This window comes from Dipodomys merriami, unplaced genomic scaffold (assembly GCF_024711535.1).
Source record: "Dipodomys merriami isolate MVZ:Mamm:240054 unplaced genomic scaffold, mDipMer1.0.p SCAF_106, whole genome shotgun sequence".
Taxonomy (NCBI): domain Eukaryota; kingdom Metazoa; phylum Chordata; class Mammalia; order Rodentia; family Heteromyidae; genus Dipodomys; species Dipodomys merriami.
In genome coordinates this window covers 2,329,940-2,343,185 of record NW_027202338.1, presented here as the reverse complement: position 1 = coordinate 2,343,185, position 13,246 = coordinate 2,329,940, and the positions used below count along the sequence as shown (strand labels likewise).

The 13,246-nt window shown below is 52.0% G+C and overlaps 1 protein-coding gene across 1 annotated transcript; it reads left to right on the top strand.

The window, feature by feature from the left end:
* Positions 1-10,622: 10,622 nt before the first annotated feature.
* LOC138813713 (cornifelin-like) lies at positions 10,623-12,317 on the top strand. The gene is made up of 4 exons (XM_070002100.1): positions 10,623-10,703; positions 11,152-11,262; positions 11,863-11,999; positions 12,098-12,317. Exons 1-4 carry the CDS (start codon positions 10,667-10,669, stop codon positions 12,185-12,187), a joined length of 375 nt encoding a protein of 124 aa, XP_069858201.1. The 5' UTR covers positions 10,623-10,666; the 3' UTR covers positions 12,188-12,317.
* Positions 12,318-13,246: the final 929 nt, after the last annotated feature.

The window sequence follows — 13,246 nt, the reverse complement described above, 5'->3', positions numbered from 1 at the left end:
TGCAGCAGTGAAAGGGATAAGGGATCATTGGGGGGCCTTGGTGTCAGAGGGGGAGGAATTCCTGTTTTAATCCTGCCAGGAAGGAAGACTGGAGATGCAAATCTCAAAAGTTTCCTGAGAAGTTCCTCTGAGAAGGCAGAGGATCCTTCCTCAGAGGCCCTCATTCAACAAAGTCTCTTTTCTGTTCTTTTTTCTTTTTCTTTTTTGTCTGTCATACTGGGGGGTCTTTGAATTCAGGGCTTTGCATTTGCTAGGCAAGGGCTCTCCCACTTAAGCCATACCTCCAGCCATTTTAGGGTTGGTTATTTCTCAGGTTCTCAGTTTTTGCCGAGGGCCAGCCTCAGACCACGCTCCTCCTACCTATGGCCTCTATAGCTGAGATGATAGGCCTGGCTTATTGATTTAAATGGGGTCTACCAACTTATTTTTTTTTTTTTGGGTCCGGTCATGGGGTCTGAACTCTGGGCCTGGGCACTGTCCCTCAGCTCTTCAGCTCAAGGCTAGTGCTCTACCACTTGAGCCACAGCGCCACTTCCGGCTTTTTTCTTTTTGCTTATGTGGTGCTGAGGAATCGAACCCAGGGCCTCGAGCATGCAAGGCAAGCGCTCTACCACTGAGCCACCTTCCCAGCCCTGGGTCTACCAACTTTTTTGGCCCCTGATGGCCTTGCACCACTATCCTCCTGATCTCTGCCTCCCAAGAAGATGCGGTGTACGTAGCTTGCTCTGAGGCCTGAACTCTGGGCCTGGGCCCTGTCCCTCAGCTCTTCAAGGCTAGCGCTCTACCACTTGAGCCACAGCACCACTTCGTTTTCTGGTGGTTCACTGGAGATGAGAGTATCACAGACTTTCCTGCCCAGGCTGGCTTTGAACCGTGATCCTCAGATCTCAGCCTCCTGAGAAGCTAGGATGACAGGCGTGAGCCACCAGCACCCAGCTTTTTCTTTCTTTTTTCTCCTCTGGCTTCTTCCCTTCAGCCTCTTTCCCTAATCGATGCTCTCCAGCCCAGGCCCCTGCCCAGAGCCACCTCCTGGGCTACTGGCTTCTAGTCTCATTTCTCCAGCTATGGTTTCAGCTCAGACCTGGCCCACCCCTGCCCCCCCCCCCCCCATCTCATCTTCCAGCCTTCTGGCTTCCCCTACTAGAGGCTGACACACCCCACCCTTCTTCACCTTCGCCTGGTACCTAGTGCTCCTTTCAAGACGGAGCTCCAAGGGCCCCTCCTCTGGAAATCCTTCCCTGGCCACGTCATTCTCCAAAAATTCTCGCGCCCCTTCACACCCTCTATCCATCAGTGTCTCACCTCTCTTCTGAACCCGGGATCCTGGAGGGCAGAGCCCAGGTCTGACTCACCTGGATACCACAGCACCTAGCACCAGGCCTGGCACAACCAGAAGTCTCAGGAATTATTTAAGTAAGGGGTGAGCAGTGAGTGAAGGGCTATATGAGAGAATCAGTGTGGAAATTCATGAAGGCAGAAAGGACTAAGATGCATGGAGCAGAACAGGCCTGACAATCAGGCTTCGGATGGGAGGAACGGATGGATGATATCTGAGATCATGCATCCCTGGGCTTCGGTCCTCCAAAAAAACAAAATGGGTGTGCCTTGCTGAATGCCCTTCCATCTTAAACCCCACGGGTTCTAGTCTTAGCTATGTCTAGAATCCTCTACTGGTCGTTCCGGAAAGGGCTTACACTGGCCCAGACCTGCGGAACTGGTTTCCACAGGAGCCTCGCTGAACCAGACCCAGCAGGTTCTCAGTCTATTGGTAGACTGAGAGCCTATCGCAATCTGGCCTTGGGCTTTGGGACACGCCCACTCCGGAAAAGTGCCTTGAGTAGCCTGAGAAGGTGTGAAACTGAATGTCTATTGGCTGGATGATGTGGAGTGACGTCACGGACAGCTTATCGCAGCTCGATTCCAAGGGGGCTGGCGGCTTGAGGGCGTGGCCTCGAATGGGGTACCTGGCGGCTCCTACCTGAGCTCATTGGTGGCTTTGGACCCTTGGGTCTTGAGAGAGGATGGGGATTCAAAGAGCTCAGACTCCTAGATCTTAAAAAAAAGAGATTAGAATCCAAGGAAGGAGGATAGAGGCGTGAGGTGCCTGGACTTTTTTGGGGGGGCAGGGGGGGAAGGAAGCTGGGAACCTAAAAGGTCAAAGTCAAAGTTCAGGACCCACTTCCTGAACGCCTGTGTACCAAAAGTCGTTGGCCCTGCCCAAGGATGACAGATTCGAGGTTCAGGGGTTTTATGATTTTTTTTTTTTTTAATGGATTGAAGCCCGGCCTTGCCCCCCACGCAAGTGTTCTGAAACTCAGACTGAAGGTGGAAAGGGGAGGGAAGTTTGGCCTGGCTATGCCCTCTCGGCATCTCTACCAGGAAAGCCCAGGAGCACGGCGAAACCTGTAAAAGGAACCCAGAGAAAGGGAGGAGACTGAAAGCCTCACTGGGATCCAACAAGAAAAACACAGATACCAATCGAGAGCCGAAAATAATAAAAACAATAACAGCTCTATGAAACTGAGTTTACTGCGGCCTGCGTTCTGAGCTAAGCATTTTGCAAAATTAACTCATGTCTTCCTCATCACCAGTCTCGGAGATTACATGATGGTGGTGATGATGATTATTATTCCCCCATTTTACAAGGGGGAAAATTGTGGGCCAATGCAGGAGAATCAAGATGTAGATGGAAAATAAAAAAGGAGATAACGGATGTAAAGAGGAGAAGAGACCAAAACACAGATGAAGATAAAGAGATAAAAACAGGAAGAGGGGGGCTGATGCAGATCCTGTACAATAGGTGATTGTCCAGAACTGAGATTTTCTGGGGGGAGTGCTGGGAACTGGGATTCTCAAATCTTTTCTAGGGCAAATAGCACCAAAGATGGGAATTCTCAGCCCTTAACTTCCCTGACTCCCTGATACCAGGTAGTCCGATCTCTGTTGCTATGGTGTCTGAACTGGCTGGGGTCCAAAATAGTGATTAGGACAAGGTAGGTTTGTCATTATCCCATTAGGAGATGATAAGAAAGTGATTCATGTGGGCATCCCCAGCCTGGGAGGGGCTTTTCTTTCACAGCCTGTGCTCTTTGATCTGGACAGATCTGGTCTCAGAACTAGGGACCAGCAAGGCCCTTCCTCTCCCCCACCCTCCTATCTCTTCCTCTCCATCACTCAGACATGTCACTGCATGGAGTCCATCATGGACACAGTGTCCTGCTGGGTCTTCATCTCTCTGAACCTCTACTCCAGATCTTGAATTGTTGATCCTTCCCCCCCACTTCTTCTCTGTGCCCCCCCCCCAGGTTCTGACATATGGTGGGGACTTACCAATGTAAGAATGTTTAGAAGGGCTGGGAAGGTGGCCCAGTGGTAGAGTGCTTGCCTTGTATGCTTGAAGCCCTGGGCTCGATTCCTCAGCACCACATAAGCAAAAAGAAAAAAGCCCGAAGTGGCGCTGTGGCTCAAGTGGCAGAGTGCTAGCCTTGAGCTGAAGAGCTGAGGGACAGTGCCCAGGCCCAGAGTTCAAACCCCACACCCGACAAAAAAGAAAAAAAGAAATGGATGGACAAAGCCGGGCACTAGTGGCTCATGCCTGTAATCCTAGCTACTCAGGAGGCTGAGATCTGAGGATCACGGTTCAAAGCCAATTTGGGAAGGAAGGTCTGTAAGACCCTTATCTCCAATGAACCACCAGAAACAGAAAGTGTAGCTGTGGCTCAAAGTGGTAGAGTGCTAGCCTTGAGTGAGACAGTGCCCAGCCCCAGACTTCAAGCCCCATGATGGGGTCAAGGAGAGACAAAGAAATGGATAGACAAACATCCTCTCTGGATAGCTGTTTCTTTTTTTCTTTTTCTTATTTTTTTTTTGGGTCCGGTCATGGGGCCTGAACTCTGGGCCTGGGCGCTGTCCCTCAGCTCTTCAGCTCAAGGCTAGCGCTCTACCACTTGAGCCACAGCGCCACTTCCGGCTTTTTTCTTTTTGCTTATGTGGTGCTGAGGAATCGAACCCAGGGCCTCTGGCATGCAAGGCAAGCACTCTACCACTGAGCCACCTTCCCAGCCCCTGTATAGCTGTTTCTTTATCCCCACCAACCATCACCCTCAGTGTCACCTCACCTTTCTCACCTCTCCCAGAGAACCTAAGGCTCATTTTGGAAAGAGTGATGACCCCCAGGGATACCCAGTGGCCTGAGGACTGGGAGAGAGTTTGTTTTTTGTTTTGTGCCAGTCCTGGGGCTTGAACTCAGAAGCCTGGGCACTGTCCCTGAGCTTCTTCTTTTTTTTTTTTTTTTTTTTTTGCTCAAGGCTAGTACTCTATCACTTGAGCCACAGTGTCACTCCCAGCTTTTTCTGTCATGTGGCACTAAGGAATCCAACCCAGGCCCTCATGCATGCAAGGCAAGCACTCTACCACTGAGCGACCTTACCAGCCCACTCACCTGATGTTTTCTGTACCCATATAATCAGAGAGAAACACATAGAGCACATATGATAATGGCCTACAAACACAAATGTAAGCATAAGCCCACAATCCTGGGATCCTAGGCAATGCCAAAAACATCCTATTCTACATGCAGAGCAGATGCCCCAGCTATGAGGTGACGTGCTTAGTCACAGCAAGCCATTAATGCAGTTCCTGCCAGAAGGAGTTCCAGGAAAGGTGTGTGTTTTTGTTCACTGTCATATCCCCAGCAACTAGCAGAACTCCTCCTCCTCCTCCTCCTCCTCCTCCTCCTCCTTGCCTCCTCATCATGATCATCATCATCACAAACATGAAGCACTTCCTATGTGCCAGGCACAATTTATGTGCCCTTCACATGAATTAATAATGCACATGAATTAATTCATTAAATATGCTCTCACCAACACCAACTCTATTTGCAGCTTCTGTGTGTGTGTGTGTGTGTGTGTGTGTGTGTGTGTGTGAGTGATACTGGGGCTTGAACTCAGGGCCTTGTGCTCTTAGCTTTTCAGCTCAAGGCTGGCACCCTACCACTTGAGTCATACCTCCAGTCCAGCATTTTGCTAGTTAATTAGAAATAGAGTCTCATGGCAAAGTCCTGGCTCCAAAACTCAGTCCTCAGATCTCTACCTCCTGAATAGCTAGGATTATACACGTGAGTCACTGATGCCTGGCTAACACCCACTTTTATAGAGGGGTAAATTGTGGTGTGAAAATGTCCCATGACTTTGTCTAAGGTTTCACAGCTAGTCAGAGGTTGTAAAGAGTTGAACTCAGGTTTTCTGGGAGAGTCCATCATATAAGGATCACCCCTCAATAAATAATTGCTTGCTTGTTTGCTTGCTTGCTTTTGTTGTTGGTGGTGGTGGTGGTCATGGGGCCTGAACTGTGAGCCTGGGCACTGTCCCTCAACTCTTCAGCTCAAGGCGAGTGCTCTACTGCTTGAGCCACAGCACCACTTCCGGCTTTTTCTGCTTATATGATGCTGAGGAATCAAACCCAGGGCCTCATGTATGTAAGGAAGCACTCTACCACTGAGCCACCTCCCCAGCCCCTCCTTTCTTTCTTTTCTTCCTTTTTTCCTTCCTTCTTTCCTTCCTTCCTTCTTTCTTTTCTTTCCTTTCCTTTTCGTTTCTTTTTTTTCCCAGTCCTGGAGCTTGAACTCAGGACCTGGCCTCTGTCCTTGAGCTTTTGTGCACAAGGCTAGTGCTCTACCACTTTGAGCCACAGCTCTACTTCTGGCTTTTGGTCATTCATTGGCAATAAGAATCTCAGACTTTCCTAGGCTGGCTTCTAACCACAATCCTCCCATCTCAGCCTCCTGAGTAGCTAGGATGATAGCGTGAGCCACCAACACCTGGCTAATAATTGCTGTTTATAATCCACTCTGAATGATAGAACCACATCCACAGAACATTTCCAAGCACAGATGCACAATGCATAGCATCACAGGCGTGTAATGTGACACACAAAAGCCACCCCTGGTGTGGGGCACCCCAGACCACAGAAGCAGTACCGAGAGAGACATATCGTGTCACACCACTACACATGGACACACATCACACCCAAGCCCAACCCACATACCCAGAGCGTTCCTGTGTCTCTCCCGTTCTGCTGGGCAGGTCCTCAAGGAAGTGCAGACTTAGAATAGAAAGGCCTCCCCCCAACCACCACCACTTGTCCGCTTGGCTGGACTGGTTCTGCCAGGCCACAGATGGCACAACTTGCCTTGTGAAACCCACATTGGGCAATGGGGCTCAGACATAGACACTGGGGTTCTAGGAAGAAGGACTGGAACCTGTCTAGATTCGTGGGTGCTCAGGGAGCAGGCAGCTAAGGAACCTCACTTCCTTTTTTTTTTTTAAGATTCTGGGAAAAATTGGGCCACAGTCCTTGAATTCTCTATCTTTGAAGCAAACGTTCCAGATTTGACAAATAAAAATATGAGAAGTAGCCGGGCACTGGTGGCTCACGCCTGTAATCCTAGCTACTCAGGAGGCTGAGATCTGAGGATCACGGTTCAAAGCCAGCCCCGGCAGGAGAGACCGTGAGACTCCTATCTCCAATAAACCACCAGAAAACCGGAAGTGGCGCTGTAGCTCAAGTGGTAGAGCGCTCGCCTTGAGCTGAAGAGCTGAGGGACAGTGCCCAGGCCCAGAGTTCAAGCCCCACGACCGACCAAAAAAAAAAAAAAATGAGAAGTAAGCCAGGCACTGGTATCTCATGCCTGTAATCCCAGCAACTCAGGAGGCTGAGATCTGAGGATCCCATTCAAAGCCAGCCTGGGTAGGAAAGTCCCTGAGACACTTATCTCCAATAAAGAGGATGGGGATATAGCTCAGTGGTAGAATGCTTGCCTAGCTTGCACAAATTGTCTGAAATTCAAGTTGAACTATTACACACACACACACACACACACACACACATGTCTCTCTCTCTCTCTCTTGTTGGTCATGGGACTTGAACTCTGGGCCTGGGCGCTGTCCCTGAGCTCTTCAGCTCAAGGTTGGCACTCTACCACAGGAGCCACAGAGCTACTTCCAGGCCTCCCCTCTTCCCGCCCTTGGCTCTCCTCACTGGGAATCAGGCCACCTCACAGCTTTTCCAGCCCTGATTTCCTTCTCTACAAAAGTAGTTAGAACTCATCAGGGTGCCCAGGCTGTGTCAGAAACAGAAACTTGAGGACAGCTCACACTGTCATCTTGGAAGTCCTAGGATCCTCAGCTATGACTGACCTGGCTGAGTCAGTGTCCCCGGGGCTGCACAGCTTGGAGGTAAGGGGCCTGTGTCTGCCTTCTATGGTGTGAGGCTCAGAGAGGAGAGACCAAGAGACAGGGAGACAGATCCAGAAATTTGCAGAGATAAGGAAAGAAACAGATTCAGAGGGGGAAGAGATGAGGAGACAGGGTGATAAGAATGAAGTGGGAGGGGCTGGGAAGGTGGCTCAGTGGTAGAGTGCTTGCCTAGCATGCACGAAGCCCTGGGTTCGATTCCTCAGTACCACACACACAGAAAAGGCCAGAAGTGGGGCTGTGGCTCAAGTGATAGAGTGCTAACCTTGAGCCAAGAAGCTCAGAGACAGTGCCCCAGAACTGGCAAAAAAAAAAAAAAAAAAAAAAAGAATGAAGTGGGAAGCCAGGCGCCATTGGCTCACACCTGTAATCCTAGCTACTCAGGAGGCTGAGCTCTGAGGATCACAGTTCAAAGTGGGCAGGAAAGTCTGGGAGACTCTTATCTCCAGAAAACTGGAAGCAGCACTGTGGCTCAAGTGGTAGAGTGCTAGCCTTGAGCTGAAGAGCTCAGGGACAGCACCCAGGCCCCAAGTTCAAGACCCATGATTGACAAAATATAAAAATAAAGTGGGACTGGGTACAGACAGCTCGCACCTGTCATCCTAGCTACTCAGGAGGCTGTGATCTGAGGATAACAGTTCAGGGCAGGAAAGCCTATGAGACTCTTCCCCTCCCCCGCCTCCCTGAATTGTGGGGTTTGAACTCAGGGCCTGGATGCTATCCCTGAGCTCTTTTGCTCAAGGCTAATGTTCAACCACTTGAGCCATAGTACCACTTCTGGCTCTTTTTGAGCAGGTTATAGGAGATGAGAGTCTCACGGACTTTCCTGCCCAGACTGGCTTCAAACCATGATCCTCAGATCTCAGCCTCCTTGTAGCTAGGATTACAGGCATGAGCCACCAGCACCCAGCTGTCTATGAAACTCCAATGAACCACCCCAAATCTGGAAGTGGACCTGTGGCTCAGGCGGTAAGAGCACCAGCCTTGAGCACAAAAGCTCAGAGACAACATGCCCAGGCCCTGAGTTCAAGCCCCAGGACCACCATAAAAAAAAAAATGAAGTGGGGGACATATCCACCTAGGATACAGGCAGCCAGACCCAAGACAGACATGCACAGGCAGGGTGATGGAGCGCTTGCTACCCATTGGTCTGAGTAGAACCAGGAGACCAAGGTGTGGGCCCTGGGGTGTTGGAACGGAGGGAGGGAGCTGTGATCCCAGCTTTCCCTGCAGTGAGCCACCTGCTGCCACTCCATATCCATACACAGTGGAGTGATGACACTTCTCTACAGGTGACACCCAAATTTTCTGGTGCCTCCTACATTTTTGGGGGTGACACCCGTGTTGGGGACCCCACCCACCTCTAATACCGCTTCCCCCATTGAGTCACCTCCAATCTTGTCAGGCCTGTTAGAGGGGGGGAAAACTTTGGTGAATCAAACATTCAGTCCCCAGCTCCCTCCTTCCTGGAGACCAGCAATTTGGGGCCTCAGGACCTCTTGTGACCCCAGGATTCCTGCTGTATCCGAAGAAGACCCAGTGGTCCAGACCTCAGCCTCCTCCCTCAGACCCAGGGGCCCCAGCCCCAGCCTCCTCCCTCATACGCAATTAGGACCCAGACAAATCCTGGATCGTCATTTTTGCCCTTCAGTCCATACCCCCACTTTCCAATGTGGAGTAGAGGTGGGGAGTGATCATTCACTTTGGCCCCACAAGAATCATGCCTCAAAACATTGCCTGTGTGCCGAGGCCTGGAATAGGAGGACAGGGTCCCCCTCTCCAGGGACAGGAGCCAGCAGGTCACTAAGCATGCTGAGGGAGTCCCAAAGAGGAGCCCCATTCCACTCCTCCTGCTGCACCACCCAGCCTTCCTCTCATGCGTCCACCCCTGCCTGTGCCCACCCTACCCTTCCCTGGTCCTCCTGTGCTGCCCTTCACCTGCCCCTCCTCCTCTGGATCCTAGCTTCTCTTTTAAATTATTTCTCTTCCCATCTCCGTGCCTCTGTCTCTCATCATTTTTTCACAGTTTTCCTGTTCTCTCTTCTCATCTCTGAATATCTCCCTCCCTCCCCTTTGCCGCTTCCCTGCCCCCCTCTGTCCCTCATCCCACTCTCTGTCCCCATCTATTTAGATCTTATCAAGATGACCCAGCTGTGCCTATTTTTCCCTTCCTCCATGCCTGTCTGCCTGTATCTTCCTTCTCTTGTTTCTATCTCCCAGACAGCTACCCTCCTACCCTCCACATACACTATTTTCTTGGTCCTGGAGAGGTGAGGGAAGTAAGAGGGGGTGGGTGAGGAATCGAAAGGGAGGGAGGGAAATCCTAGTAGGGGGAGGGGAAGAGGGTCAGCCAGACCGGCTTGGCTCCTTGGGTGCCTCTGTCAGAGCCCCACCCAGGACAGAGTGGCATGGCCCATATAAGCAGCTCCTAGCCTGAGACTAGGAACTCAGTGCCAGCAAGTCACCTCCACCTGCCCATCCCTGCATCACCGTGCTCCTGCAGGTAGGTAGAAGGCAAATCGCCCTCTTCTCAGACACTCCTCTGCCCTCCCTTCTCCCTTGCTCATATCTGTGTCTTTTTGTTGTTGGTGGTAGTGGTTGTGGGGCTTGAACTCAGGGCCTGGGTGTTATCCCTGAGCTTTCCTGCTCAAGGCTCATTTTGAGCCACAACTCCATTTCTGGATTTTTGGTAGTTCATTGGAGATAAGAGTCTCATGAACTTTTCTGCTTCAGCTGGCTTTGAACCATGATCCTCAGATCTCAGCCTCCAGAGTAGCTAGGATGACAGGAATGAACCACCAGCACTAGGCTCTGAGTCTTTTGATCCTGTCTCAAGGTCTCACTCTTTGGCCACATCTTCCTTTCTCACGGCCCTGGATTGGAGATAATGGAGTTTGACAAGCCTGGGGGCTGAGCCCCAGCAACCCTCTCTTTTGGTTCCTCTGCTCTGGGCCATCAGATGTAAGATGTTTGTCTTCACTTCTTGGAGCCTCAGTGGCTCCTTCTGTAAAATGGACTTGCAGAGGAGTCCCAGCGCTGGGCGCGTGTGGGTGTTACTGGAAGCATCTCTGAAGGCACCTGTCTCTGCCTCTGGCTGTCTCTGTTTCCCACTCTGCCTCTGCTCTGAGGAGGGTGCTCTGGGGTCTGTCGGGCAGATGTTGAGATGGGCGAGTTTCTCGCCCCCCCCCCTCCTTTATCCCTCCTGATTGATTCCATGTCTCTCCCAGCCAGCAGGCTGACTTAGCTTCTTTCTTCCCAACTCCCTCCCCTCAGACAGCCTAGTCCCCAGCGCCCCAGCCCCTTGCCCTCCCCTCCCCAGTATCCAGCGTCCCTTGGACAGAATCTGCCGCTGTTATCTCAGCCACCAGCATCCGCCCGTCCTCACCGCTACCTGCTCAGGGCCAGCGAAAATGCAGTTTGAGATGCACGACAACGTGAAAGGCAAAGGTGGGATAGCTGGATGGACCAGCAACCCTCCCAGTACCTGGAACCTGGCTGCCTCCCTCCCCCTCTGGGCACACTGGCTTTGAAGACAAATGGCACCTGCTTCTAACCCAGAGGCCCCTGGAAAAAAAAATGCTGGAACCCAGTACCCCAGGCCCAGATGTGAAGGAGGAGGAGGAGGCTACATGTCCCAGCCCTGACAAGTTGTGATTCCCTCCATTCCCCATTCCCCTAAGGCAACCAGAAGTGCATTTGGCAATGGCAACAGGGACAGACTGGGGTGTCAGTGCCCAGATGTGGCAAAAGGGACTGGGGAGGTTGCAGCCATGTCTCTTCAGTGGGCGGCCTATGTGGCTCCGCCCAGCCTGCCCGGCAGAGGGAATGGGTGGCAGGGGCACAGGAAGCTATGCCAGGCTGCCTGCTGATCATCCTTCTCTTCCTAACTCCGCAGCCATGTCGTATCCAGTGACCACTCAGCCCCAGTGTGCCAGCACCTGCTACCAGACCCAGCTCAGTGACTGGCACACAGGTCTCACGGATTGCTGCAACGACATGCCTGTCTGTGAGTGACCCCAGAGGGCGGGAAGGGCGCTTCCAGTCCTCTCCATTTCCTTTCTTTGTAATCTCAGTTCCTGTTCTCTCTCTCTCTGGTCGGTTGTGGGGCTTGAACTCAGGGTCTGAGCTCTTTTTGCTCAAGGCTAGCATTCTACCACTTTGCAGCCCAGCCCCACTTCCGGTTTTTTTGGTGGTTAATTGGAGATAAGAGTCCCACAGGACTTTCCTGCCCAGGCTGTCTATGAACCGCGATCCTTAGATCTCAGCCTCCGAACAGGCGTGAGCTACCAGGGCCCGGCTCAGTTCCTGTTCTCTAATCCACTCCGCCCGCCTGCTCGCCTGGGTCCCTCCAAGATTCCTAGAAGCCTGACCTCCCTTCGCTGCTAGCCCCTAAGGCCCCTGGACGCCTATTAATTCCTCCCCGGGACTTGGTTTTCGTCCGCTGAATTCTCTCTCGGGTCCTCATCTCTATGGCCACGCCCCCTCAACCACGACCACGCCCTTGGTGTGGATTGGGCGCTTACTGGCCACGCCCACAGTCAGCACTCCCGCAAACGCTGATTGGGCGCGCGCAGGCCACGCCCCCTGACCGTCCCTCCTCGTCCAGGTCTGTGCGGCACTTTCGCCCCGCTGTGCCTCGCCTGCCGCATCTCGGATGACTTTGGCGAGTGCTGCTGCGCGCCGTACCTGCCCGGTGGCCTGCACTCGCTCCGCACCGGCATGCGCGAGCGCTACCACATCCAGGTGCGCGCCCGGGAGGAGCGCGGGGGCGGGGGCCGGGGGGAGCGGGGGCTGCCTCCGGGAACCCTACGCGGGACTCCTGACCTTTCTCTCCCGTCTAGGGCTCCGTCGGACACGATTGGGCGGCCCTCACCTTTTGTCTGCCCTGCGCCCTCTGCCAGATGGCGCGGGAGCTGAAGATCCGAGAGTAGAGCTGCCCCCTCCTTTCTCCCCTTTTAAGTCCACGGATCGCTCCTGGCCTCCTGGGGCCACTCCTGCCCACTGCCCTGGTCCCACCTCCAAAAATACATCCACAGTAATAATTAATAATATAATAAAAAAAACTGAAAACCAACCCCGCCTACTGCCTTTGTATCCCAAGGAAGGAATCTGGGTGGAGAGGGAGGTGGGGAAGCCATCCAAGGTGTCGGGGTGTGGATGGAGGTGGCCCCAGTCTGACAGGATGGCTGAGAACATGACTTCCCAGCCTCCTTTAACCAAGTGAAACCTCCCAAACCGCAGCTGCAGATTCCCCATCTGACATTCTGCCCACATTCTAAAAGCAAGCAAAATTAGGAAGATAGTCCGGGCTTACCAGTCTTCCTGGATCAGCTTTTTCCTGAATCAGTCTTTGAGCAAGATGGTCCCTCAAAACAAGTCTCTAGGTCCACCATCTTCTGGTCTGCTAGCATCCCGTAGTCATTTTCTCTCCCACTTCCTTGCCGCTCAACAAATTCACTTCTAGTCCACTGATCACCAGAAAGCAGACTTGGAATCCATTCTTCAATGGTGTTGTCAAAGCTGTGTTACTTCAGTGAATTCATAAGCCTTCCTAACCCTACTTTCTCCTTTGAAAATAATACTAAGATGTCAAAAAGCTACTATGAGGGCTGGGAAGGTGGCTCAGTGGTAGAATGCTTGCCTTGCATGAATGAGGTCCTGGGTTCCATTCCTCAGCAAAACATAAGCAGAAAAAGCTGGAAGTGGTGCTGTGGCTCAAGTGGTAGAGCCTTGAGCTGAAGAGCTGAGGGACAGTGCCCAGGTCCAGAGTTCAGGCCCCACGACCAACAACAACAAAAAAAATCTACTATGAATAATCTCTGAGTTCAAATCCCAGTATAGCCAAGAAAAAGAAAAAAGAAAGAAAAAACACAAGACAAATAGAACAAAACTCCCAGAAATGATGGATGTGGAACTGAAGACTCATACCGAGCAACCAGCACAATGTGTGGAGGAGTACAGGCCCTATGTAAAGTGTATTCCTTTTCTCC